This window comes from Gallinula chloropus, assembly GCF_964237585.1.
Source record: "Gallinula chloropus genome assembly, chromosome: 9".
Classification (NCBI taxonomy): domain Eukaryota; kingdom Metazoa; phylum Chordata; class Aves; order Gruiformes; family Rallidae; genus Gallinula; species Gallinula chloropus.
In genome coordinates this window covers 5281355-5307142 of record NC_140094.1, presented here as the reverse complement: position 1 = coordinate 5307142, position 25788 = coordinate 5281355, and the positions used below count along the sequence as shown (strand labels likewise).

Below are 25788 nucleotides of genomic sequence, written 5' to 3'. Positions count from 1 at the left end.
ATTTATTGTTAGTTGTAATGCTATGTTTGAGTTTTCCTGAAGTTTTTTCTGGCCCAAGTTAATGTTTTCCCATTTAACCTGTAGAAATTTATTTTCTAAAGCTTTTGGAAGGATGGCATCTCACTTCTTAAAATCTCACAACCCTGCTGCTTACCGCTGCTGTTCTCCCTTCAATCCCTCAAATCTTTCTGGATGAAGGATGCACATTTTCTTCTTGTGTTTTCTGTAAGCAATTCCTATGTTTCCCACAGGGATTTCATTTGAAGCTTCCTTTAGCTTCTCGTTAGCAAGCCTCCACGTTTTTACATAGGTTTTTGCTCCTGATCTGTTAGGGTGGTTTGTTGTGGGATAGCTCTTGGGATATTGCAGTGTGAACAGAGGTTTATGTGCTGCTTATAAGGATTGCTTCTCTTCTTATTGTCTTCCTGGTGCGTAGGAGGCAGTTGTGTCTGATTACCTTGGCCTCACACCCTGATGGAGTGTGTTTCCTCGACCAACTTGTGGTCCCTTCTGGATGATGTCCCAGACTCAGCTGTTGTGGCCAGCGAGTTGCTAGGGCTAGTAAGAACTAGGAAGGAGTGGAGGTTTAAAAGCAGAAGCTGTCTTTGCGATGCATGTCACCTCTTCACTGTCACAGGGATGTGTTGACTCTGAGGTTTTCCTGTCACACAAAACCCATGGCTAGAATCTCAAATGTGTGCTCCCAGAATCCAGCGAAAACCAGTGAAAACCACTGACTGGTTTTTGCTTAGAATTTATGGGAAGTACCTTTAGATATAAGACTTTTTTTGATTTAGATACCTGTGGTAGGTAAAGGACTGAATTTGTGTTCTTTGTACACCTCCTGCACTGTCACTGTATGCCTCTGGCTTGAATTTTGTCCTCACTTTATACAGTGTCCATAGTGGTTTGTACTTCCATAGTGAATGACAGTGGAGAGTAGTCGTGTGTGGGAATAAAGTGCGTGGGAATTTTGGAGTTGTAATTCCTTTCACGTTTCTAGTCCCCAGCGCTCCCCCACAGAACCTAACGCTGGAGGTCCGGAACTCCAAGGTAAGACACGGAGCATCTCCCGTTGGAGGAGGGTAAGCAAAAGGCTGGGGGGTTGTAGATGGATGGAAATTCAGAACTGCTTGGGTTTTCCCTTCCGCTCTGTGGCTTTTCAGCTCTTGTGTAGGAGCTGCACAGTGGGACGGTATCTGAACGTGAGGATCAGAGCCTTAGAAGCTCCCGTCCCGCTGTGGATTGTACGTAATGGGATGCAGCAAGGACAGCAGCGATGTCCCAAAGCCTGGAGGCTGATTGTGACAGAGGTTTAATCAGGCACAAAAGCCTGCAGCACCTGAGCTTGAATGCATTCTTGTTGATTAACTACTGTTTACAGTCTGTGTGCATACATAGGTGCATTTCTAGTGTCCTGGGCACTTAACAAGGCACGATTATATACTTGGCCATTATAATGTTAGAGATTACAATCGGGGATTGTTATTTTTAAAAAGCCTTTGCTCACCTCTCTTGCAAATGCCCCCTCCTGCTGCCTGCATGGTTGAAAAGAACTAACTTCATGCACGTAAACCACAGTGCAGATAACTCATCCCCTTTAGAGAGAATAGGTCCTTGGGTAAACCATATCTTCAGGTAACCCAATGAAAATGAAAGGGAAACCTGTGGGGCCACCTGGGAAATTGGAATCTGGAGGTCTGATAGGATTGGAGTGCTTTCAGGTGAACTCTGGTAGGCACATGGACAGCTGTGGCTGCTGCTGAATCGTGATGGGGTTCTTTTTAGAGAGAGCCTCTGTTTTACTGTGTGAAAAGTTGGGATTTTACCTTGTGTTTCGTGAATTATTAGCATTGGAGTGGTTTCTTGGGCTGTGTGGGAGATGATGGCTTTGTAACAACCTTCTGCCTTCCACAGAGCATCATGCTGCACTGGCAGCCACCTCCTGCCGGGACACACAGTGGGCAAATCACTGGCTACAAGATTCGGTACCGTAAGGTGTCCCGCAAGAGTGATGTAACGGAGAGCATTGGTGGGACCCAGCTTTTCCAGCTAATTGAAGGTGAGCTGTTAGCAGCGAGCATTTGTCACCAGAACAGGGAGGTTGAGGTGGTTTTAGTGGGCTGAGGCTGAGACATGTTTATGGTGGGTTCTTATCTTGGGAGAAAAGTGAAAATACTTAAAAATGAGAGTTTGCACGTTTGGGGTAGCATGGGCTGGCTGGTGGTCACCCAAGACCTGTTCTCTAGCCTGATTTTTACCACCGATTTGCTAAGCAGACTGGACAAGGCCTTTTAAAACCTTGATAAAAGGCGTATAGGGGCCAGTGCTGCTGAGCTCAGTGTGTCTGCCCAAGCGCTGGAAACAAGCATACGGAGAAGGATGCCAAAGACCCACAGTCTGGCCAGGTGCTTGACAGACTCCCCAGTGTTTTGCACGTGGGTATCACACAGGTTGGCTCGGTCTTGTGCACCCCCAAGCCCATCTCTGAGAGCCCTGTAGGAACTTCTTACCACAGGCGTCTGTGCAAACAGCTCATCATGCAGAGTTGTATGGCTGTCAAATGTTTCCCTTCTCTCTGGGACAGGCACAGCACATCTCCTCTTTATTGTGTACACTTCCAAAACCCAGCCTGCTCCATTACTGGAGTTGTTACCAGAACTAGAACTTTGTGTAGCAGACACAGAGAGTACATGAGAACAGGAGCAAGGCTCCAATTCATGTTTCCAGTCTGCGGATGAACACTTGCTCCAAAGGGAAGAAATTGTGCCTCTCTGGAAAAGGAATACACACTTTTCAAGGAGATGTTTTGCTTTGTTCCCAGAAACTCCAGCTGGGACTCAGTCTCGGTTTCCTCGCAGAGCAGGAGTTGGTACGTGCTTGTAACCAGAGGATATTTTTGCCAGCAGCAAAGGCCGTTGGAGAGGATCCATGTATCCCATTCTGTGTGCCTTTTCATGCTGCTTTGATCATTGATTATACACTGATATACATACATTAAACAAGCAGTTTGCACCATTTGGTCACTTGCTGTCTGTACTCTAAACCTCTGTGTAGTGATGGATGCAGCTGGTCCTGTACTTCAACCTCATTCCTGGCCAGAAATTGAAGCCAGCTGCAAACAGTACCTGGTGCAAACGGCTTCCTCAGCAGAGCTGCACTGCGTGGTGCTGGTTTCACCCCTGACCTCACCTTATGCCCAAGGAGCAGTGGTGGGGTGAAAGGCATTTTACCACCTGTATTTCCATTGGAAGCTGTGATTGCTGTGCTCACAGCTGGAATTACTGTCTGATATCTCGGGTTCTCTTTGGCCCTCAGGACTTGAACGAGGTACTGAGTACAGCTTCCGAGTCGCTGCCCTGACCGTGAATGGGACCGGACCGGCTACCGACTGGGTATCGGCGGAAACATTCGAGAGTGATCTGGATGGTGAGTGTGAACGTGTTTGGGACATCAGTCCCTGGGCAGGGCACGGTGAGGTTCAGTTGCCTTTCTTTAAAGGCCAAACCTGATCGCACTGAATTCTTTTTACTGTATTCTGATTGTACAGTTTGCTTTATTTACAATGATGTGAAATCAATTTCTCTTCTAACACACAATTCCTGCCAAGTCAATTAAATGGCTTCAAATTAAACCCTGCTTCTACACCTTGCAGTAGTGTATGTTGGTGCTACATTTTTTTTCTGCTAAGAAATACCCTGTTGTGAATTACAGCATCAGTGTTCCCATAGTTAAATTATAATACAGCACACCATTTATATAAAATAATAATGGCAAGATTTTTATATCATAATAAAATCCTTCTTGTTAATTATGGAGGGGCATAATGAAACAGAGGTAGGACGACTGTTTTCCTTGAGGGAAGTAAAATAGTGATTAACTATTTATGTAGCACCTAAGTTAGGCTAAGGAAAGCACTGAAGTGTACCTCCAAGAGTTGGGAGCAGTGACTGGACCACTAGCCGTGGTGCCGTGGCTGCGGGGAGCAGTATGAGCATCAGCACTGCAGTTGCAGACTTGGAGTTGTAAACTTTGTTGAATGTGAGAGCTGCCACAGTAGGAAAGAACCAGTGGAAAACATAGCTGCATTGCCCATAAATCTTTGACACCTGTCTCATCAGTGCCACACTTTCCTCAAGTATTTTTCCTTCATTTTCTTTTTTTTTTTCCTTCTAAAGAGATCTCTCAGCCCCTGGTAGCTGTTACTTGCAGCTTCAGAAGGAAAGTGAGGTTGATCATATTTTCAGTCCTGACAGACTAGTACAGACCATCCCTTCTGTCAGAAATGAGGTCTTTTCCACCAACGCCGTGTATTCGAGAGAAGTGATATACAGAACTGTGTTAGCATCTTGTTTCTTCAGTGTGAAGGTTACCAATGCAAGTAGAAAGTGTTGAGTGAAAAATGTTGCCCTTCAATAGTTGGTCCAGATGTTTTTTCCTTTACTAGGCTAGAATAGTCTGGAGGTGGGAACCTGAGTCTTGCAGAATTCGAATGAGCAAATTTGTGAGCATCTCCCAGAATCTGAGCGTGGTGATATCAGGAGCACAGTGCTGTTTTTAAAAGAGTGGCTGGGGTGAATCTCTCTGGGAATGCCTGCACAGAGCTGGCAATACTGGGAAGAGCATTGCTGCTTCAGAGAAGCAGTCACTCAGCACTGCTGCACACAAGTTACCTCATGTAGTTGTGGGCCATCTCCCTCTTGGCTTTATTAAAGCAGCCGCAGAGCCATTCTAACTCCACATGGTGGGACCCAGTGATGTCTTTCACATCCATGTGGCTTGAGATTCAGTTATCCTGACAGCTGGGAGACAGAATAATAAAAGAGCTTCAATATTTGCTCTACACTGTTGGCAGACTGCTTCAAGTCAGCTGCTTAAAGCCCCCGAGAGCCCGTGCTTCGCTCTTAGTGTTATGCAAAGTTGATGCTTAACTTAATATTTGCCCTCTTACTGCTTATTCTCCATCGCTTCATCAGGAGCAGTGCAAGACCCACCATTACTGGTGGACTTTGGTTTTGTAGGTGTTCAGAGTTTCTTTCTGGAGTTGAAATTGCTTTCATCTGTGTGTCCTTCTTCCTCAAAGTGGGTATGACACAACCATGCCCCAGACTGAAGCAGGGCTCCCTAAATAGGCAGCACTTACCCAGGTAATGGAAATGTTCTCCACTTGTGCATTGGAGTCAGCAGTGCTCTGCCAGAGGACAGCATCGGGATTAAACTCACATGGGGCTGGAGGAGGGGGAGGAAAAGAACCCTTGCATCCATTTTGTCACTTGAATTTCTTCCCAGTTGCAGTGCCGGGGTCCTTGCAGGAAAGCCAGCTTCATTCCTGCATGTTCTCTGCAGTGAATAAAGTCAGAAACATTTAATCACAGAACCGTAGGGGTTGGAAGGGACCTCAAGAGATCATCGAGTCCAAACCCCCTGCCAAAGCTGGCTCCTCCCCTCTCAAGGCAGGTTAAGACAATGGGACACAGCTCTCTGTATGTGTGTATGAGAGACTGATGTATCTGCATATGGGGCAAGATGGACATTTTTTGCTTTGCTTTGCTTTACTTCTGGATAATTTTAATACCATGAAGATGTAGTTGCAACTAATGTTTAATTTCTCAGGTTCAGCAGACATGGAAGGAAGAATTCCTTTTTATCCCACGGCTGCTTTTTGAATTTAAGTAGAAAATAATTCACTTTTTAGCTTCATCAATGTAATCAGGAGGCAGACTGTTAGGATTTAGCCTTAGTAGGGCTGTGTAATTTTCCGAGTCCCACCAGGAGTGCCTGTGCAAGAGGCATTAAACACTTGCACAGTTTATCCCCACTGCACGAACTTCTGTGCAGCTAAAAATGTCATCTCTCATATTGCAATTCTGTAGCTTTTCTGTATTTAAGAGTTGTGAACCTTCATTGATCGCCTGTGTCGGCTGGAGACCGTAAACTCCCTGGGCCAGCAGGCCAGTGGTGGATTATGATCCAGATAATGGTGTTGTGGTGCTTTATGAAATGTTTGGAGATACGTGCAGCGTGTTTCATTAAAATGAAATCCCAGCAGGAAGCAGAACTCTCTGAACTGATTTGATTTTAGAGTGAGGAACTGGGCTTAACTGTTGCACAGAATTATTTAACATCTGTCAGTGGCTTAGTTCCTTTGTGAGAAGTTAAACCAGAGGTGTGTACAGTTGTGCTTTTAGGTTGGTTTTGAGTTGGGGTGGGGGGTTGGGGAGGGAATCCTTTTGTTGAACATGTGAGGGGATTACAGTGACCTGTTGCAGAAGGAGCCACATTCCATCTCTTGTTTGGGTTGTGATTGAACTTGTGTTGCTTGTGGAGGTGGGATTCGAGGATGCGAGAACTCTGCGAGTCTCTGTTGATCTCGTGGTACAGTTGTGTACTCCCTGTGTAAGTTTTGTGAATTATCTAAAGGACACTCAAGGCTTTAAGACAAATCACAACAAACCTTTGCAGCCAACGCAACACCCAGTTTGCTGACAGTTCCTATGGCTTCAGGATAGTCCGTTAAACCCTACAACTAGCTCAGGAACCTTTCTGTCATCAGCAGCGTGTTTTCAATAGAATTCTTTTAATGCCTGCAAGTAAGTAATGTGATGGAACTAAAAGTAGATTGCTTTGAGGAGCAAATTTAATGCATGTTTGGAAGACCAACAAACGGGAAAGAACGTGCAGAAACATCAAAAACCCCATCAGTACAACTGCCCTTTCTTTTAAAGAGGGTGTCTATCAAAATGCATTAGTGTAGGAAACTCTGCTAATCATCTTCTGCTCATTAGAGTCCTTTGCTCGCTCTCATATAACAAAGCTGTCCTTTGGAGCGTACTTGTTTCCGTACAGATGTGGAGTAGAAGCTCCACATTCGACCCTACTAGCCCATAGCTCTCCCTGTAATGACCTTTATGTAAGAGAAATGCTTTGAAGGTGTCATGTTTCTTGCAGAGACGCGTGTTCCCGAAGTCCCGAGCTCCTTACACGTCCGGCCGCTTGTCACCAGTATCGTGGTAAGCTGGACTCCACCCGAGAACCAGAACATCGTGGTGAGAGGCTACGCCATAGGGTACGGCATTGGCAGTCCTCACGCACAGACCATCAAGGTGGACTACAAGCAGAGGTACTACACCATCGAAAACCTAGGTAAGGAAAGCCAATTAACAGGCAGAGGGATAAAAACCAATCCCCAGAATCCTAAATTCCCTCAGTTTGAAGCATTTTGTGTGTTTTGACTTGATGCTTTCCCTTCAACACTTACTCTAAGACCCTTCACATTACTCTCCTCCTGGAGCTTCAGGCCGGGTGGCTTCGGGCCAAGTAGAAACTAAAATGCCACCAAGATATGGTGGTGTCTGCTTTGACAAAACAATACAGAATTGCTCTGTGGTGGGTAGACAAATACCTATTGGTGGTGTGACCCAACGAGAAGTTCCATCACACTGGAGTTTTGAGAAATGTTATGATAGAGGAACTTAAAATGTTCATTTGAAGTGTTGTTCCTCACTACTGTGTCGACTGTACTTGAGGTGGATCACCTGTAATTGCAGATTTCTGCTGTGTGAGAACCACTGAACACTAAGGGACAGTCTGTGTGGAGACGTCCTCAACTCAGATTTAGTGTAGTGGCTTTGGTTAAAAAATAAACTCCTGAGCAGAGGGGATCTGGAGAGGCAGAACACAGGAGTCACTGGCATCTTGCACTGTAAGTATTTAACTCCTTTTTTCTCCCCTCAGACCCAAGCTCCCACTATGTCATAACTCTGAAGGCGTTTAACAACGTTGGGGAAGGAATCCCTCTCTACGAGAGCGCGGTGACCCGGCCCCACTCAGGTAAAGGCAGCGCGGACGTGATGACGCGTAACGGGTGAGGTTGGTTCTGGGTGTCAGCGAGTACACCACACTTTCCTAGCCAGCTGGTGTGGCTGGTCTCCTTGCACATTTCATCTGGTTAATGAAACTACCCCAAACTAGTTTCATTTTTAAATTACAAAACGTGCCTTTCAACTACCTACAGAGAGTCTTACTGGCAGAGTTACCTTTACGTTAGTACCGGTGGCGTGGGGGTAGTTCTAAAGGCATTGGCCTTACCTTGTGTTTCATGGACAGGTACAGGTTTATACACTGACGCTTTGAACATGCCGCCTGCGTGTGCTTTAATATCTAAGTCTCAATCTGCAGTCACTTACACCAGGTTCTTTGCATACAGGGTTGTTTTTTTCATCTTGTAATACAATAATAAAAGATTTTGGGCAGAGACATTTCTTTGCAAGTGAGCAGAATGTTGACATTACTTAGCTGTTTTGCATAGATGTTGATGTTTCTGCTTGTGTTCATTACCTGAAGAGCAGGAATTGCTATAGATTGTATAGAAGGAGGATGCTGGAATTACAGTTTCTTCAGTTATTGCAAATTTATGCGATTGCTGAAACTTGATTGGCATTAACATCCTTTGGAGGCTGTTGGGAGCTGCCTGTAATGTTAATGAAGCGGCACTTACCCATCTAGAAGTCGTCCAGCTCTTTTTTCCTCCACTTGTTTTCTGTCAGAGGGATCAGCATTCGATGCTCTGAGGCAAACAAAGTCAGAGTTAACAGCGCTGGGGGGGCAGAACGGACTGGACACTAATGCTTAGGTGTATATGTATGTGTATATATATATTAGGTGTTTATGTATGTATTAGCATGTATATGTTGTCTTACTGTCTTAAAGGAACAGGATGCAAGAGTGATTTTGCTAGCCAGTCTTATGTCACCTATTAACTCTGGCTTTTCTCTCTTTCTCTCCATTTCTCACCTTTCATTCCATTGCACTACCCTGCATTTCCCCTTTTTTGTTTTCGTTTGCATTAAAATGCCACCTTCTCCCTTTTTAATTATAATACACTGCGTTTTACCCATCAATTCCCCAGACACTTCCGAAGTTGATTTGTTTGTTATTAATGCTCCATACACTCCAGTGCCAGATCCATCTCCCATGATGCCACCGGTGGGAGTTCAGGCTTCCATTCTGAGTCACGACACCATCCGGATCACTTGGGCAGACAACTCTCTGCCAAAGAACCAGAAGATCACGGACGCTCGTTACTACACAGTTCGCTGGAAAACCAATATCCCTGCCAACACCAAGTACAAGGTATCAGAGCTCCCCTCACACAGCACGTTAATTCAGTGAGAAGCTCCGTGTTCAAGTCAGGCTTAAGGGAAAGCAGAGAGTGGGGACGAGCGCTTAGGAAATGGTATGGAGGCATGCCCCATTTTATTTGGGATGCCCAGACTTGAGTTCACATGGGTAAAATCAAAGATTCTTCTAGATGTGCTGGAAGTAGCTGTTTCTGAGGGCGCTTTGGCGTATGTGTGTGGAGGAACGGGGCGGGATGGGGTGTTGTGTGTGAGCAGGTGGAAGGATGGCAGGAGCTTCTGGAATGACACTCTGCTCTGGTGCCCTGGGCATGGTGACTGTTTGATCCCCTCTGCTTCACCCCACAATCGCTTTGTGGGACGGATGGGGCTTGCCTCTAGAGCAGCCAGTATCACCTGTGCAAGGTACGTGTTGCTAACGGTGGCTTCTCCCCTGCTGGCAGGAGAATCTGAACTCGTGGGGTGAGTCACACAGGGCAAGTATTTACCCCCGTGGTTTTAGATTTCCTTTTACAACCTTCACTGTACGAAGCTGGTAATGAACCTTTCCTTTGGGAACTGAGTGGGTACAAAAGTATCTAACACCAACTTTACGATATCCCTGCATTCCCTGATTTTCACCCTCCGTTTTGATTTGGAGACTAGTTTTGGGGGTTGCTTTATTGGCTCAGACCCCTTTTTTCTTTTTTTTTTTTTTTCCCCCTTAAATTTATCTGGAGGCCTCAAAAATGCTGGCTGCAAATTGCCCATCTGAAATGAGACTTGGAGGAAATGGTTGTTAAAATGCCTGGCTGGCAGAGCTCCCTTTACGCCCGCGCAGAGCGGCCTTGCTACAAATCAGATTTTTTGGTTTTAATTGAAATGAAAAGATGTCTATACGTGTGTTCTGTCTCTAAAGGCAAGTTATTTCTGAACCCACGTTCCCGAGTTGTGTACAGAGGATATCATGGGACTGATTTATAGAATGCTGCAGTTTTATTAGTTAAATGCTTCAGAAAACCCACCCTTGGTGGTAGATGAAATACTCCCACTGTTCTCGGTGCTGGTGGTCAAGAAGCTTTATTGAGGACCAAGAAATAATAGATAATAATGGAACAGAGTTCAAAATTACACACTGTAAAAAAGCATCTGCTCAAAAGGACATGAGCTTGAGAATGTATGCTCTGGCCTGGAGGTTGGTGGCCCTGCCTGTGGCAGGGGGGTTGGACCTCTATGATCCTTGGGGTCTCTTCCAACCCAGACCAGTCTGGGATTCTGTGATGGCTTTTAACCCGCGATGTTTGGAGAACTGGCACCCTGCTTTCCTTCCTTCCTTTTTTCCAACCCTGAGTTCTGTATTACTCTGCTGAACACCAACAACCACCAATGTTCAGAAAGACAAAAACCTGTTTTCAGCGATGCTGTTCAAGATCCTGCCCCATTTCAGTCAGGTCTTTGGAACCTTCAGTGACTGGGACCTAGCCTGTTGTTTGTCACAGCCAAGTGTAGCCGCTCTGTCCTTCACTGCGTGTTGCCAGGCTGTCTGCCCGGTTGCATCGGAGCTTCTCCGTTACCAGCCTCACCCACAGATACTGTATCTTTATGTCAGTTCTGCAGTATCTAAAGCTCCATCTGGCTAACCCAGCGCTGCTCCATCCGTCCCTCTCATTAGTAACTGGGGTCTTGGTACAGTTTGTTCATAATTTTCTACGTTTCTTCCCCACTTCAATGCTGATATTCCCACTCTCTCTGGAAGAGAAGAGGCCGTGAGCTTCAAATACACAAGAGCTTCCACCTTAAGGAGCCTTCATTACTTAAATTCGTGGAGGAGCTGTGTGAATCTAGAGCATTTAAACACAGGAACAGATGCCATACAGTTCCTGAAGCTAAAACACTCTGATGCGCTGTGAGCCACGTCGGTTCCCTAACGCGGCTCAGAGAGCTCTTCTCCAAGGCCCTTTGTTGAGGGAGCCACGCCACCCTGCTCACAGGCTACCTGCCATGGATCAGTGTGTTCTCAAGCATAAGCCAAGATAATAAATCTCAACTTCCATTTTTTAGGACTTTATAAAAGGAATGTAAATTTTACAGGGTAATAGTCACAAAGTTTATTTCCAGTCGGTGGGCAGGGTTTAGTATCACAGGATGTGTTGGGAGCTTAAAGCCGATACGTGGGGCTAAAAAATGAAGAACGTGGAGAGTCTTAACACCCCAGTTTAGCATTCCATGTGTCATTAATGTTCAGTACAATCTGTGAAACTAAAAGATCCCATATTTCCAAGGCATAGATGAAAATTACAACTGCAGCCTGTAAAAAGGACTCCAGCTGCTGAAGGCTGAAATTCAGAAGGGCTATAAAGAGAATTGAATGACCTTAGTATGGCCTTAGAAATTTCCCCAGGTCTTAGAGAGAGGAAGAAATGGTGGGCTTTTCGGGGAGGGGTGGTGTCAGCTCCAAATGCAAGACACTAGAAAAAGATTCCTCCTTTGGACTTGATTGTCTGTCCAGGCCCACAGCCTTTGCAGCTTCTACTGAAGTATCAGCTATTTCCTACTGTCCCTTACTGCACTGCCACAGGGGATTTAATTTTCAATAGGTTTATGATGGTTTTATTGACTGTTTGGCTTTGTGACATCTTAACGGTGTCTGTGAGCAAGCAAAACACTTTGTACACCTCAGTGTGACAGCAGACCTGTCATTTGAGAAACAGGGGTTTTCTTTGCAGATTTTGGACTATGTCATTTGTAGAGTCAGCAAGGAACGCAGAAAGCCTCTTCTCTGAAAAAGAATTAGCTGAAAGCAGTTGTTTTTCTGGAGGCAAGAGTTGTGATGTGGTTGTGGTGTGGCCCTGCCAGGTAGAGAAACTTGAATTCTATGTTTAGGTCGCTGTAGGTCAAGGCAAGGCCTATACAGACACTTGGATACAACAAAATACATGCCAAATATAGGGCAGAGATTCTGCCTGAATGGCTGAGTACACTGGAAACCATCTCTGTGAGCAGAGATAACCATTTCTTTTAGGGAAAAATGCCTTGATAGGACTAAAGCTTTGCTGCCTCCAAACCTCTCTGCACCTCAACTTTCAGTTGATTTTTTTTTTTTTAATTAAGAAATTACCAATAATTCTAGCAGGAATTTGGAGGGCAGATACAGTTTTCCAGAAGGGCTGTTAGCTGGTTGTGCTTCATTGTTTTCCCTAGCCGGATCAGTTAATGAAATGCCGTAAATTAACCCCCCCTGAGCAGACAGCGGTTTAGCCTGCTGCATAACAAGTGGGCCCTGGCCCTTGCATTGCCTCCTTTCTTGGGTATTTGATTGATAATTGACTGCTATTAAATGCTCTTGCTGATTGCAGAAAGAATTTCTAGTTTAGGCTAAAACAACTGCACGTAAAGACTTGATTACTGAATGTGCACGACAGCGCACGTCACAGGACTAAGGATGGTGGGTATGAAACGGCAGCGCTGCCAACACGTAGAGCCGTACCTGAGCGAAGGGTGTTGGAGCACTGGGGGTGGATGGTTCCCAGTTCACAACTTCCCAACACTTCCTGTTTCTCTTTCAGACCGCAAACGCGACCACGTTGAGCTATTTAGTGACCGGGCTGAAGCCAAACACCCTGTATGAATTCTCTGTGATGGTGACCAAAGGGCGACGATCGAGCACGTGGAGCATGACCGCGCACGGAACAACGTTTGAGCTCGGTACTGCTTCGTGGGGTTGTGGGTGGGATGGGTGAAGTCGAGCCTGCTGGCACTCTGGAGGAGGGAAAGCATGTGTTTAAAAGGATTATGCTGAGGAATACTTGCTGGGGGCTGCTTTTCTTCAGAGTTTAGTCAGAAATTCTGATGAGAAAACAGCAGCGCACTTCAGAATTCAAAGGGGTGATTGCATGGAAAAGGATTGACACCAAATTGGGTGTAATGAATAATGTACCACAGTTCACAGGCAGGAGAGGAAGAAAGCAGCACACGCTTGAAACATCTCAGAAACAGCATCTTAATAGCAAATACAAAGAACATACTTTAGCAAACAGTAATTAACATTTGCTATAATTATGATGATAATTACTACAGAGAGAGCAGGCTTTCTCCCACAAATGAGGGGAAAAAAAAATCCCAACAGAAAAAAGACTCAAAAGGGTGTGAGACTCTTGCTCCTCAGCAGGAATCGCTGTTGTGGTTCTCAGTGCTGTGGAAACGCCGCGCTCACGGTGTGCAGCACAGGAAAGGGGCTGCAGCCCCCTTGGGCCCACTGAGTAACTGCCAGCTCTGCTCCTTTTATCCTGCCAGTGGTAAATGATCTTTGTGTGATTAGTTTTCCTGCTTATTATGCTTAGGTTTCTGGCTGTTTGAACTGTAAGGATACAAGGGAGCCTATCCAAATTAGTCTGAAGTTCTAAATACAACAACAGGAAAAAGAAAAGCAGGCAAAGAATTGATGAGATACTGTGCAAATATTCCCAAACAAGGAATAAGAGGCAGCAAATCCAAGATTAAGTCAGAAAGCTGCTAACTTACTCTAAAGTCCCATAAAACTTCTGAGAGCCTCAGTTGCTTTTAGTTTTTACTGGGAGCCCCATGATGCAGAGGTTGGAGGGAGGGTCCTTACCCTGGCTCATTGCTGTGCCCATCCCACATTAATCTTCTTTATTTGGTATTTTTGCTGACACACATCCAGCTCTCAGAGAATAACAAAGTATTAGGAGTTGGAAGGGACCTCGAAAGCTCATCTAGTCCAACCCCCTGCCAGAGCAGCATCACCCAGACTAAATCCCACAGGAACACATCCAGGCAGGTTTGAATGTCTCCAGAGAAGGAGACTCCCCAGCCTCTCTGGGCAGCCTGTCCCAGGGCTCCATCACCCTCACAGTGACAAAGTTCCTCCTTATCTTCACATGGAACTTCCTCTACTCCAGCCTGCACCCATTGCCCAGTGTCCTGTTGCTGCCATCCCTGAGAAGAGCCTGGCTCCAGCCTCCTGGTGCTCACCTTTTACATATTTATAAACATTAATAAAGTCACCCCTCAGTCTCCTCTTCTCTAAGCTAGAGGCCTGTCCTCAAAAGGAAGGTGTTCCACTCCCTTCTTGGTGGCCCTGTGCTGGACTCATCCAAGGAGTTCTATGTCCTTCTTGAGCTGAGGGGCCCAGAACTGGACCCAATATTCCAGCTGCAGTCTCACCAGGGCAGAGCAGAGCAGACTAAACTAAGAGCAGGGACTGTAAAAGTCACACAAAGTTTTTAAAAGAGAATTTGCAGCTCAGAAGGTGTGGGAGCACGGGCTCATTGCAGTTAATCAGAGAGTAAAGCTCTAGTCAAGGTGGTTGTAAAGAATATTTGCAAATGTTACCTGAAAGCTCAGGAACTATGAAGGAAAAATGAAAAGACCCCCAACAGCTCAATGGATTTTCTCATAACAGATCTTAGATTGATATTGGTCACCAAATCCCTGCAAGTGGGACTTGCTCCTTGGCTAATGCTGAAGGAAAACATGGGATGCTGGCTTCGGAGTTGGGCTGTGACTTAGTCTCTTGAGGGCTGGCCATGATCTTTACATTGTTTTCCTTGAAGCTTGGCCTGGGATTGTGCCGTGCGTCCCTACCTTTCTGTTGAGCGTGTTTGTAAGTATTTGGGAGAATAGTTACAGTGACCTCTGAGCTTTTGCTGGCCCTGGGATAAAGGGTGACCGACCGTCTCGGCTGATGGACAGATTAACTTCTGATGGGTAATGTGCATAAAGCTCTTTAAACACAGAGAGTGCTGTGTGAGCGCTACGGGTTCCTGCTCTGGTATGAAATACCCACAGCAGCTTTACTTTGCTGCCAGTCACCTCCTTAGGAGCCTCGTGGTTTTCATGAGGTGGTGTTGCAAAGTGCACCCTGTTTCCACACCCTCGGAGACGCCGGCGCGGTGGGTGCAGGAGCCAGGACTGGGGATGCAGTCCCAGTGAGAAAGGCCTCAGGTGCCAGCGGAACTCTGGCCGTGCCCCAGATTTTGGGCAGGGGGGTGACAGGAGAAGGATGTGCTCTCTACTTTCTCTGGTGTCCAGCAAGGACTAAGAGAGGCTGAGGGAGCTGGGCTGGTTCAGCCTGCAGAAGAGAAGGCTGTGGGGGGACCTCATTGCAGCCTTCCTGCCCCTGAAGGGAGCAGAGACACAGGAGGGGAATCATCTTGTTAAAGGGCAGACAGGGGCAGGACAAGGGGGATGGGGGTGAAGCTGAAGGAAGGAAGGTTTAGATTGGATATTAGGAGGAAGTTCTTTCCAGAGAGAGTGGTGAGGGGCTGGAAGGGGCTGCCCAGAGAGGGGGTGGATGCCCCATCCCTGGGGGTGTTCAAGGCCAGGTTGGATGGGGCCCTGGGCAGCCTTGTGTAGATCCAGGCCTGCCTGGACGTTGATGGCCCTGCCTGTTGCAGGGGGTTGGAGCTCTGTGACCCTTGGGGTCCCTTCCAGCTCACACCATTCTATGATTCTATGATTTCTAGATTTCAGATGCTTCTATGATGTGGATTTTCTTGCAAATCACAAAAAAGCAATCTTAATTAAATCAATTATTGTTTTAAATCTCTGGTGGATTTGCTGCTTGAGTTCAGAGTGGTAAACCAGCTTCATTAGGCTTTGGTCCCACCATAAACCTGAAACTACAGAGATATTTTGTATGCCTTTGCATATAACAAGCGTTTGTCTCTCAAGTTGGTGTAATTTTTATAAGGACAGAAGTACCTCAGGGTAGAAGTCATCAACCCCAACTGCTAGAGCTGTACAAAGATGCCATGGTTTTGACACCACGTAGGCTCGTTGAGTCATGAATCGCAGCATCTGCTGACAGAAACGTGTTAGAAACAGGTACCTCCTGGCATAAAGGAGATGCTGCACGCCAGATGGCATTTGCCAGTTGAACAGAGTAAATCAGTAGGACTGCTACACCAGGGATGGCAGATTTATTGGAAGGTGGAACATTTGGAGAGGTTTTGTTGTTGCACATGCCTTTTTTACTCAATGGTAAAGCAAATAAAAAGCCACAGTGCCCAGCTTGGTTGTTTGTAGCTGGTGAAATGGGGCAAGGCGTTCCTGATGGCCTGGTTTGTGTGTTTGCAGTTCCTACTTCTCCTCCCAAAGACGTGACTGTGGTGAGCAAAGAGGGGAAGCCCCGGACGATCATCGTTAACTGGCAGCCTCCCTCCGAGGCCAACGGCAAAATCACAGGTGGGGTTTGCATGAGCAGCAGAGGCAGAGAGGAGATGCCTGGTTAACAGCAGCGTAAGGATGTGAGCCTGTTCCATACCTCATTTAGCCTCGAGCTGGCCAAGAGCTCTATATCTGTTTTGTCAATCTCCTTAGTAGCCCAGATTAATTATTTACTTTTGTACCTAGTAAAAATGTATTAAGATATAAAATAAGTGCAGCGTGGAATTGGAGTCTAACCAGAAATATAATTGAAAGTTTAAATATCTCTACAACCTTTGCCTTCATCAGCTTGTGTTGCTCTAATAGCATGCCTCCAGACATACATCTGCAAGGCTTCTGGCCTGTCATGGGAGCAAATATTTATTCTCCTCCCCAGTACTTAACCAGAGCCAGACCTCCAACTGGTGTTCCAAGCATCACTCTCCACGCCGTGCTGGTTACTGTGAATCATGTGGATTTGGGGCATCGGCAGGATGTTCGGCTGCTGTCACTCTGGGGAACGTCTCCCAATCTGTTACCCTCACCCCAGACAGGGAAGCAACAATCTGTGTGGGAAGCATCTGATGGCACAGCCCTGTGTTGGTGCAAGTCTGGATTTCATGCCAGGGCCCTGTGTTTCCTGTATAAAAGTGATAGGAAGTTTTGACTGTGCAGTGGTTTGTACGTGCAGAATCCTTCCTAACAGACCATAAACTCTCCCCTCACCTTTTTTCTGTGACATGCAAGATAACTTCAGTTCTCTTCACAAGGTTTTTGTCCGAGTTAATTTTAAATTATTAACTACTAACTACAGGTTGTTCAGCATCAGTGTGTTTGTTTGTTTGCAGGTGAACTACTTTCTCTAAATAGCAGTGCTTTGAAGACTGTTTTATAATTACCACTTCATATGATTTGGGCTGTGAACACTGAAGGGAATTAAGAGTGGTCAGGTTTTTTTAATATATTTTAATTTTTTCCTCTCAATGCTTTGAAATGTATAGAATATTTGCTGTGAGATCTTCTGCCTCTCCTGTTCCCTTAGGTATAAAGTTCTTCTGCTTTTTCCTCTTGACCAGGATACATCATTTACTACAGTACAGATGTGAATGCTGAAATACATGACTGGGTTATCGAACCCGTCGTGGGGAACAGGCTGACCCACCAGATACAGGAGTTGACCCTTGATACGCCCTATTACTTCAAAATCCAGGCTCGCAACTCGAAGGGCATGGGGCCCATGTCTGAGGCCGTTCAGTTCAGAACCCCAAAAGGTAAGTTACTGGGTAGAGCTAAGCACCTCCCTCCCCTCATTCTGAATGCAGCTCTATAGGGGTAAGAAACCAGTAGCCTGAGTCTTGTACTTAAACTGGGAAAGACAGGAGGATGATGGCGTTAAACTGGAGTGACATTTTCTATTTTGTACACAGGAGAGCAATCCCATAATATCAAGTCTGTTAACACATATGCAGATGTCGCTCAGCTGCTTGATTACTCATGGTGTTTCCAACTGGTGGGTGCTGAGGTCACTCAGGGCCTGTGTCCTAAACGTGCTTTTTAGAAAACCAGTTTTTAGTTGCTTTTAATGTTCTGGTTTGGTGTGTCCCGGGGATGAGCTGTCAGAGCAGCAGGCTCTGGGGCTGGTGGCCAGCGACTCCCATGCAGTGACTTGGATGGGAGTTCTCTGAAGGGAACTAGTGGGACACACCAGGCTCTTAACTCGAGAACCACTTGGTGGTGGGTAACGAGTCAAACAGCCAGGAAACCCTGTCACCTGCAGAGAGGCAACAAGGATGAAGCTGTGAGCATGGGTGGTTCGAAACGAGGCGCTAGAAAGTCTGATGTTATGTGAAACTTGAAGTTCTCTCTCGCTCCTTCAAGCCTTGTGATCTTTCTCTTGTTTTTTCCTTCCCTGTGCTTGTCCTGCTAGCTGAATCCTCAGATAAAATGCCTAATGATCAAGGTAAATGAATAGCCACGCTTTGTGTTTTGTCTTTCCTGTCCGTGTGCTGTTGCGTTTCCTAAATGAAACAAATACCCTCTGCTCTGACTGGCAGGGAGCAAGTTCCCACTGTGCTTTTCCTAGTGCAAGAGCTGGAAAGGGCCTATTTGTCATTTGGGCATTGGGAACATAAAGCAATCTCTGTAGTCAGATATCATGTCAAGGCACCTGCGGGTCCTGCCGGAGCCGAACCCTCCTGTCCAAAGGAATCTGGATGAAGCCGTGCTCCAGCCAGGCTCCAGCCGTGGCTGCAAGGTCTCAGAGGTGGAAGATCAAACAGTTACCCAATTAGCACAAGTGCTGTTCAGGGAGCCCTGCATCTGTAATTATTTTTCTAATAAAGGAGAGCACGATTGCTCTAGAAAGCATTTTAGCAAGAGAGATTCTGCTTGTCAGCTCATTTAGACTCCGGGCTCTCTGGAAGAGCGTGGCATTAGCTGCTAAAAGCCTGAAGGTTTACAAATGCTAGCTCAAAAAATGGGAGCTTTGGGTTTAGAGCATTGAATTATAAGGTGAATGTCCCAGGGCTGATTTCCCTTTCTTCCACATAACCTACAAGCCCAATAAAGAAGGGAGGAATTAGCCTAGAGGGATGAGTTGGAAAGGACGTGTGCAAGCAGCTTAGGTCTACAGTTAAAGAGATCCTGAAGGGGTTGAGAATGAGCTGGGGGTTTTTTGACTTGTTTTTCAACCTGTGACTTGGAAGCAGCTTATTAAATACACTTTTACCTTCTGCCTACAAAACAGTGCTGATACTAGGCAGTCATGGATTAAAATCATATCCAGGCATCTGTAAGAGGCTGGGTGAGGTGCGGGCTTGTCTGTGGGGAAGCAGATGCTCTCCATGTCATTGCTAGTGTGCAACTGCAAGTGGAAGGGAACAGGGGAAGATGGAAAGGTTTTGTTGGGAAGTTGCTGGTTTTTGGGCTGTTCTCACCTCAGCAGAGTGCTAAAACTTCTCATCCAGCGTTGTCATCTTCATTTTTCTAGTAGGGACTTGATGAGTATCTGTAACATCTAATTTCTACATCACAAAAACTTGCATAGAAGCCAGGGGAGTTCTTACAAGAATGCTTGGAGGATGCATGTCATGGCAGCAGGTTAAATGTAGAGGAGGAGAAGATGAGCTGGAGAGGAGAGAAACCTGCTCTGTGCTGTGGTTGCTTAAATTGCAGAATTGTGTCCTTCAGGAAATAGTAGCTGGTTATTTGAGGCTGGAAGAAACAAAACTACAGCAGGATCGACTCTCTGGTCTTGGAGGTTCTGTCTTCTGTTTTTCCACTCTTCTACTTTAAGGTTTTTCTTCTCTATTAAACAGCATATTATTCTTCCACATGTCGTGTTGTCAGGCTGCAAGGAGTTGTACTGGCATAGTACAAAAGCAAAGGTCAAGGCCTCTAATTGTAGGAAAACTATCCTGAAGTAACACAAGGCAAAAGTCTGTCTGGCTGCAGATGGGTAACATGGAGATTGACGAGCTAGGAAAAAAAACCCAGCCCAATTTTGAGTCAATGTGTTCTTCACTGTTCCGTAACAGAGAAGGAAACAGAGCACAGGGATTTCCTTTGGAAATCGGGCTGAGCTCTCTGTCACCACCTCCTCCCAACACTGGCATCTCCTAAATACTTTGTCACATGTACATGCTCATACAGGGGCTGTATAAAAGCTGCAGTTGGGCCCTGTGAGTATATACATCGTGCGGGGAGCACCGAGCCCATGATAACTCCTCCCATGCAGGGAGTGAGCGTGTGCTACACCCACGTGTGGTCCCTGTGGTCTGTACCAGTGGCTTGGTGTCTCTTGTTATCTACTCTGTTATTTTATGTCATCTCTTCAATCACTTTCATTTCTTTCCCAGTGTTACTAAGGATACTGATTTCCACTCGGCCAAGCACAGGTCTTTGCAGAACTCGTTAGAAATATCCCTCGTGACTAATGATTCTGCAATGATAGTTCTTATTCTTATCAGTTAATTAGTTGTTCATCTTGTTAATTTGTGCCACATTGCTTTTTTTATTGTGCTGTTTGTACCAGAGCATCGTACAGTACTCTGTGAAGTGTTTTATGGAAGTCTAAATATAGTTTGTCTGCTTAGTTACCGTTACCAGCCCAGTTTGTAACTGACATCCAGCCTGTTTCAACATGCCCCTTCTCAGTGAGAGGAAGGTGAGCATAAGGCACAAAACCATCTCCAGCTACAGATGCCCAGGGTGTCACAGAATCATAGAATCACAGACTGGTCTGGGTTGGAAGGGACCCCAAGGATCACAGAGCTCCAACCCCCCTGCCACAGGCAGGGCCACCAACCTCCAGGCCCTGGAGCTACACAAGGTTGCCCAGGGCCCCATCCAACCTGGCCTTGAACACCCCCAGGGATGGGGCACCCACCCCCTCTCTGGGCAGCCTGTTCCAGCCCCTCACCACTCTCTCTATAAAAAACTTCCCCCTAATATCCAATTTAAAGCTTTCTTCCTTTAGCTTCACTCCATCCCCCTTGTCTTGCCATTGTCTATCATCTTAAGATTAGCTCCCCTCCTGTGTCTCTGCTCCCTTCAGGGACTGGAAGGCTGCAATGAGGTCCCCCCACAGCCTTCTCTTCTCCAGGCTGAACCAGCCCAGATCCCTCAGCCTCTCTCCGTAGGGGAGCTGCTCCAGCCCTCTGAGCATCTCCGTGGCTCCTCTGCCCCCTCTCCACCAGTCCCACATCTTTCCTGTACTGGGGCCCCAGCTCTGGACACAGGACTCCAGCTGGGGCCTCCTGAGGGCAGAGCAGAGAGGGACAATCCCCTCCCTGTCCCTGCTGCCACCCCTCTGCTGGTGGAGCCCAGGATCCCATTGGAGTGTCCTCTCTGTCCTTTGAAATAGAATGATGTTGGTTGTGTTTATTCCCCACTTCTCCCCCGCCCCTCCGGTGCGCTGGTTTGATCCTCACACAGGGTTTGTCACACTTCTCAGTGGAAGCTGCCTGGGCCCGTGCAGATGTAAACACACCCAGCCCTTTGAATTTCCTTACATTGTGCCACAGCTGCCACAGCGTGCTCAGTGGGGGACACGTAGAGAAGCCAGATTTCCCTGACCGCAGTGCCCTCTCCAGACTGGCCGGTGCAACGCGCCTGTTCCGTGCGGCGTTGTCCTGCGACACACCGGTCCCATTGTCACACTCTGCATCTGAGTCCTCTCCGTGGGCCCCCAACGTTCCTCACTGCCCTTCTGGGGCTGAACTCATCCAGGGACCTTGTGCTCTGTGTACCAGCTGTCTTAATTTCACAGTGACTAATTTACTTCAGGTTCAACAGTTCCCATTTGTTACACATCCTTCGACACTCGTTCCTGGTTGATCAGAGTGGGGTTTTAACTGGGAAAATCCTTTTCCTGATGGTGAAGCTGGATTGGGGATTTGGGGTGTTTTGTGCATAATGGTGTAAAAATGGGGCAGGTATTTTGGGATTCCTGTAGCAAGAGGAGTGTTGTTCTTTGCATCATGCTGTGTGTTTCCCTCACTATGGGACTTTTCTCGTTCATGGTAGTTCTGCACTAGTGCATTTTAATGAAAACACAGGCATTGTGTGTCTTTCTCCATGGGAAGCATCCTGCTAACTCAGGAGAGGCTTTTATCCTCAGAGGTGAACTTTCCAGCCTTCCACCCTTCTGTAATTAAGTAGTAGGAAAAGAAACCTGTGTAATTAGTGTTTTGAGATGCTGAACTGTGTGTACAAGTGTGGCAAAGCCATTTGCCTCAATATAGAATCATAGAATGTGTAAGGTTGGAAGGGACCTTTAAAGGCCATTGAGCCCAACCCCCTGCAGTGAGCAGGGACATCTCCACTCGATCGGGTCGCTCAGAGCCCCATCCACCCTGACCCTGAATGTCTCCAGGGATGGGGCCTCCACCACCTCTCTGGGCAACCTGTGCCAGTGTCTCACCACCCTCATATTGAAGAACTTTTTCCTAATCCCCAACCTAAATCGCCCCCTTCCTAGTCTAAAACCATCACCTCTCGTCCTATTGCCCCATGCCCTCAGGAACAGTTCTGCCCCAGCTTTCTTCTGGAAGGCAACTATAAGGTCCCTTGGGAGCCTTCCCTTCTCCAGGCTGAACAAGCCCAACTCTCTCAGCCTGGCTTCACAGCAGAGCTGCTCCAGCCCTCTGATCATTTTTGTGGCCTCCTCTGGATATGCTCCAACACGTCCATGTCCTCCTTGTGCTCAGGGCTCCAGAGCTGGACACAGCACTCCTGAGGTCTCCCCAGAGCAGAGGTGAGGGGCAGAATCCCCTCTCTCCATCTGCTGGCCACACTTCTGGTGATATACCTCTGTATTGTTACAGATAATTTTTATTTTAGGGAAAGAGAAATGCAGGAGACTCGTTAGGAAATAGCTCTGTCGAAGAAGCAGATCTCAGAGAAACAGAGCTGCTGTTCGAAGCCAAATTGTGTTGTAGGGGAGGGAAAGGGAGGGGAAAAAATGCTCACTGGAACGCTGAAGTGTGTGTTTGTGTGTAGATGGGTGCATGTGTCTGTGTATAAAATTCCCACGTGTGTGACCTTTCCAGCTTCGGGCTCTGCGGGGAAAGGAAGCCGCCCACTGGACATAGGCCCGGACTACAAACCACCGCTGGGCGGTAAGTCTTGTTACAGACTCACAGAATCACAGGGTTGGAAAAGACCTTTAAGATCATTGAGTCCAACCATTCCCATCCCAAGCTAAACCAGATCCCTGAGCACCTCATCTCCCCATCTGTTAAACACACCCAAGGAAGGTGACTCAGCCCCTCCCTGGGCAGCCTGTGCCACAGCCCCACAACTCTGCCAGGGAAGAACTTTTCCCTCCCATCTGCTCTGACCCTGCCCTGGGGCAGCTTGAGCCCATTGCCCCTTGTCCCATCTCCTGTCCTCTGGCTGAAGAGACCATCGTCCACCTCTCTGCACCCTCCTGGCAGGGCAGTGGAGGTGGGGAGAAGGTCTCCCCTCAGCCTCCTCTTCTCCAGGCTGAACACCCCCAGCTCCCTCAGCTGCTCCTCAGAGGATTTGCCCTCCAGCCCCTTCCCCAGCCTGGTTGCCCTTCTCTGGACTCGCTCCAGGACCTCAATGTCCTTCTTATGGTGAGAGGCCCAGAACTGGACCCAGCTGAAGAGGTGGGTGCAGCCTCACCAGTGCCCAGTCCAGGGGCACAGGTTGTAAAGCTGATGTACACACAACGTCTTTTGGTGTTTCCTGCAAATTGTAAGCTGGTTTCAACCCTGATTACATCTGCTCTGGTAACTTTCTCTGATGATAGTTGTTGCCACTCAAGGAATTGCATCGTGCTTCTGTAGTAGCACTCGTGCCTGATGTGTAGGGTAAATGGAAAAGCACCATTGTGCTCATTTCCATTGCAGGCTCATTCCCAGTTTGGTTTTCAGTGGCTGCTATGGCACACAAGTGTAAAATTAATTCAGCAAGAACATATTAGGAAGGAGAAAACTAACCATAACTGCTTCTCCCTGTTAGCACCATGCATTGCAGAAGCCTGGCCCAAGGGCAATGCTCATTAGCAGTATGGAAAATGGGCTGGTTTTGGAGGAGGGTGAGCACTGTTGAGTGCCCATTCATGGGACTTTTGGGCCCAGGGGGATGCCCACAGTGCTCCAGCTTTAGCAAAGTTCTGGGGTAATTCTCCTTCACCTCTAAACTATTGAATTTGTCTATGGTAACTACTTCAGCAGGGTGAATGTGCATTGTTATGGGCTGTTAGTTGGATGTGGGTCTGTAAAGCATCTTAGAGTTGTAACAATTGTACAGAAGGGAAGGAAGGGAAGGGCTTCATTTGGAATCCTAGCAGCCAAACCCGCGTTCTCATGCCGCTGAGCGTGTGATTCTTAAAGCCTGTGACAGGCACCGACCGCACCTTTTTGATGGGCATTCTTTCTATAGCATAAATAACCCTTTTCTCCCATCTCAAACTCTTCCAGGCAGCAACAGTCCCCACGGGAGTCCTACTTCTCCCTTGGATAGCAACATGCTCCTTGTAATCATTGTCTCTGTGGGAGTGATCACCATTGTGATAGTGGTGATTGTCGCCGTCTTCTGCACTCGCCGTACCACGTCTCACCAAAAAAAGTAAGATGTCTGGCTGGCACTTTGCTCTGTCCCACCTTTTTCACCTTATAAAATCTTTCCTTTGCAATGCTTCAGAGTGGATGACTTTAGAGTCTTGGGAGCTGTACAGACTCTGGCCTGACAACGGATTAGTAACACACTTTGAGTGTTTGGAAGGTGATGGGGATCGATACAACGAAGTTACCGTGTCTGCGGTGGTGGTGACGTCCTGCCTTTCCTAGTCAGTGTGTCAGAGTTCACAAGCCATCAAGAGTTCACAGGCAAACTGGGGCAGTGCTTTCAAGTGTCCATGCACTTGCCCATCTTCTTTCAGGATTGTTTGAAATACTGTTTCCAAATTCGAGTTGACGATGTCTGTTTAGAGCTGGGTTTGCTCAGCAGCTCGGGCAGATTCTCAGGTCTGTTCTTGGCAGGTACATCACTGTGTGGAGCAGCTTTACAGGCTGCACGTGGCAATACCTAGTTTTCTGATAGGTTACTGGGGTGGGATCTGATCCTGGTACTGGATCTCTTAGAAAAGTATTCCAAAATCCAAAATACAGGTGTGTGTCTGAACTCCTTCACCTACAGCATCTGAATTAAGACTGCAGGAGTGATGCTTCCCTTTATAGTAGGTTCTTTCTGCATGGTCTTTGGAAGGACAAAAGCTTTTGTTTAAGTTTGAAGAGACTGTTTTACCCAAAACAGGGTTTTAAGCAAGCAATTAGAAGCCAGGTTTAGAAGAGAATCTCTACCTGTGTTGCTGAAGCTGAACCATCCTGCAAAACCACAACTTCTTCAGCAGAGGAGAGCAAGGATACATGAGTGAGGGTCTAGCAGTTGGGGGATATGCTTGTGAGAGTGCAAAATTCATGGGTCTGTGCCCAGGAGATGTCTTTTATTTTCTAAGAGCAGCAGTTACCCTGTGAAATCCTGCCTTTGTTTCCCCAGTTTCTAAATGCCCCCTCCCTCACACACAGCACCCCACGAATAACCTTCTGATCTGCTTTCCTTGTTCAGCCACAGCTCAGAGCAGGGTGCTGGCAGCGCGTCTGCCTGCGCATCACCTACAGGAGATGTTCTCAGCATTTGATTCCATCACAGACTCACAGAATCACAGGGGTTGGGAGGGACCTCCAGAGCTCATCGGGTCCAACCCCCTGCCAAAGCAGCTCCCCAGCTCATATTGCACAGGTCGGTGTCCAGACGGGGCTGGAATATCTCCAGAGATGGAGACTCCACACCCCCTGGGCAGCCTGTCCCAGGGCTCCCTCACCCTCACTGGGGAAAAGTTCTTCCCCATGTTGGTGCAGAACTTCCTGTGCTCCAACTTGCAGCCATTGCCCCTTGTCCTGTCCCCACAGACACTGAAAAGGGGCTGGCCAGTTCCCCCTGCATCCCATCCTCAAGATATTTATAAACATTAATC

General features: G+C 47.1%; 1 protein-coding gene across 1 annotated transcript in view; it reads left to right on the top strand.

Moving 5' to 3' along the window:
• The window catches only part of NEO1 (neogenin 1), a gene marked incomplete at its 5' end in the record, with an annotated part of 199823 nt that overhangs the window by 161167 nt on the left and 12868 nt on the right, over window positions 1-25788 (top strand). The window contains 12 exons of the mRNA XM_084268005.1: window positions 1004-1053; window positions 1918-2062; window positions 3319-3429; window positions 6949-7143; window positions 7735-7830; window positions 8909-9132; window positions 12683-12821; window positions 16215-16322; window positions 17360-17554; window positions 18211-18243; window positions 22835-22903; window positions 24233-24380. Of these exons, the coding sequence (XP_084124131.1) occupies window positions 1004-1053; window positions 1918-2062; window positions 3319-3429; window positions 6949-7143; window positions 7735-7830; window positions 8909-9132; window positions 12683-12821; window positions 16215-16322; window positions 17360-17554; window positions 18211-18243; window positions 22835-22903; window positions 24233-24380 (1513 nt within the window). The remainder of the gene's footprint in view (window positions 1-1003; window positions 1054-1917; window positions 2063-3318; window positions 3430-6948; window positions 7144-7734; window positions 7831-8908; window positions 9133-12682; window positions 12822-16214; window positions 16323-17359; window positions 17555-18210; window positions 18244-22834; window positions 22904-24232; window positions 24381-25788) is intronic.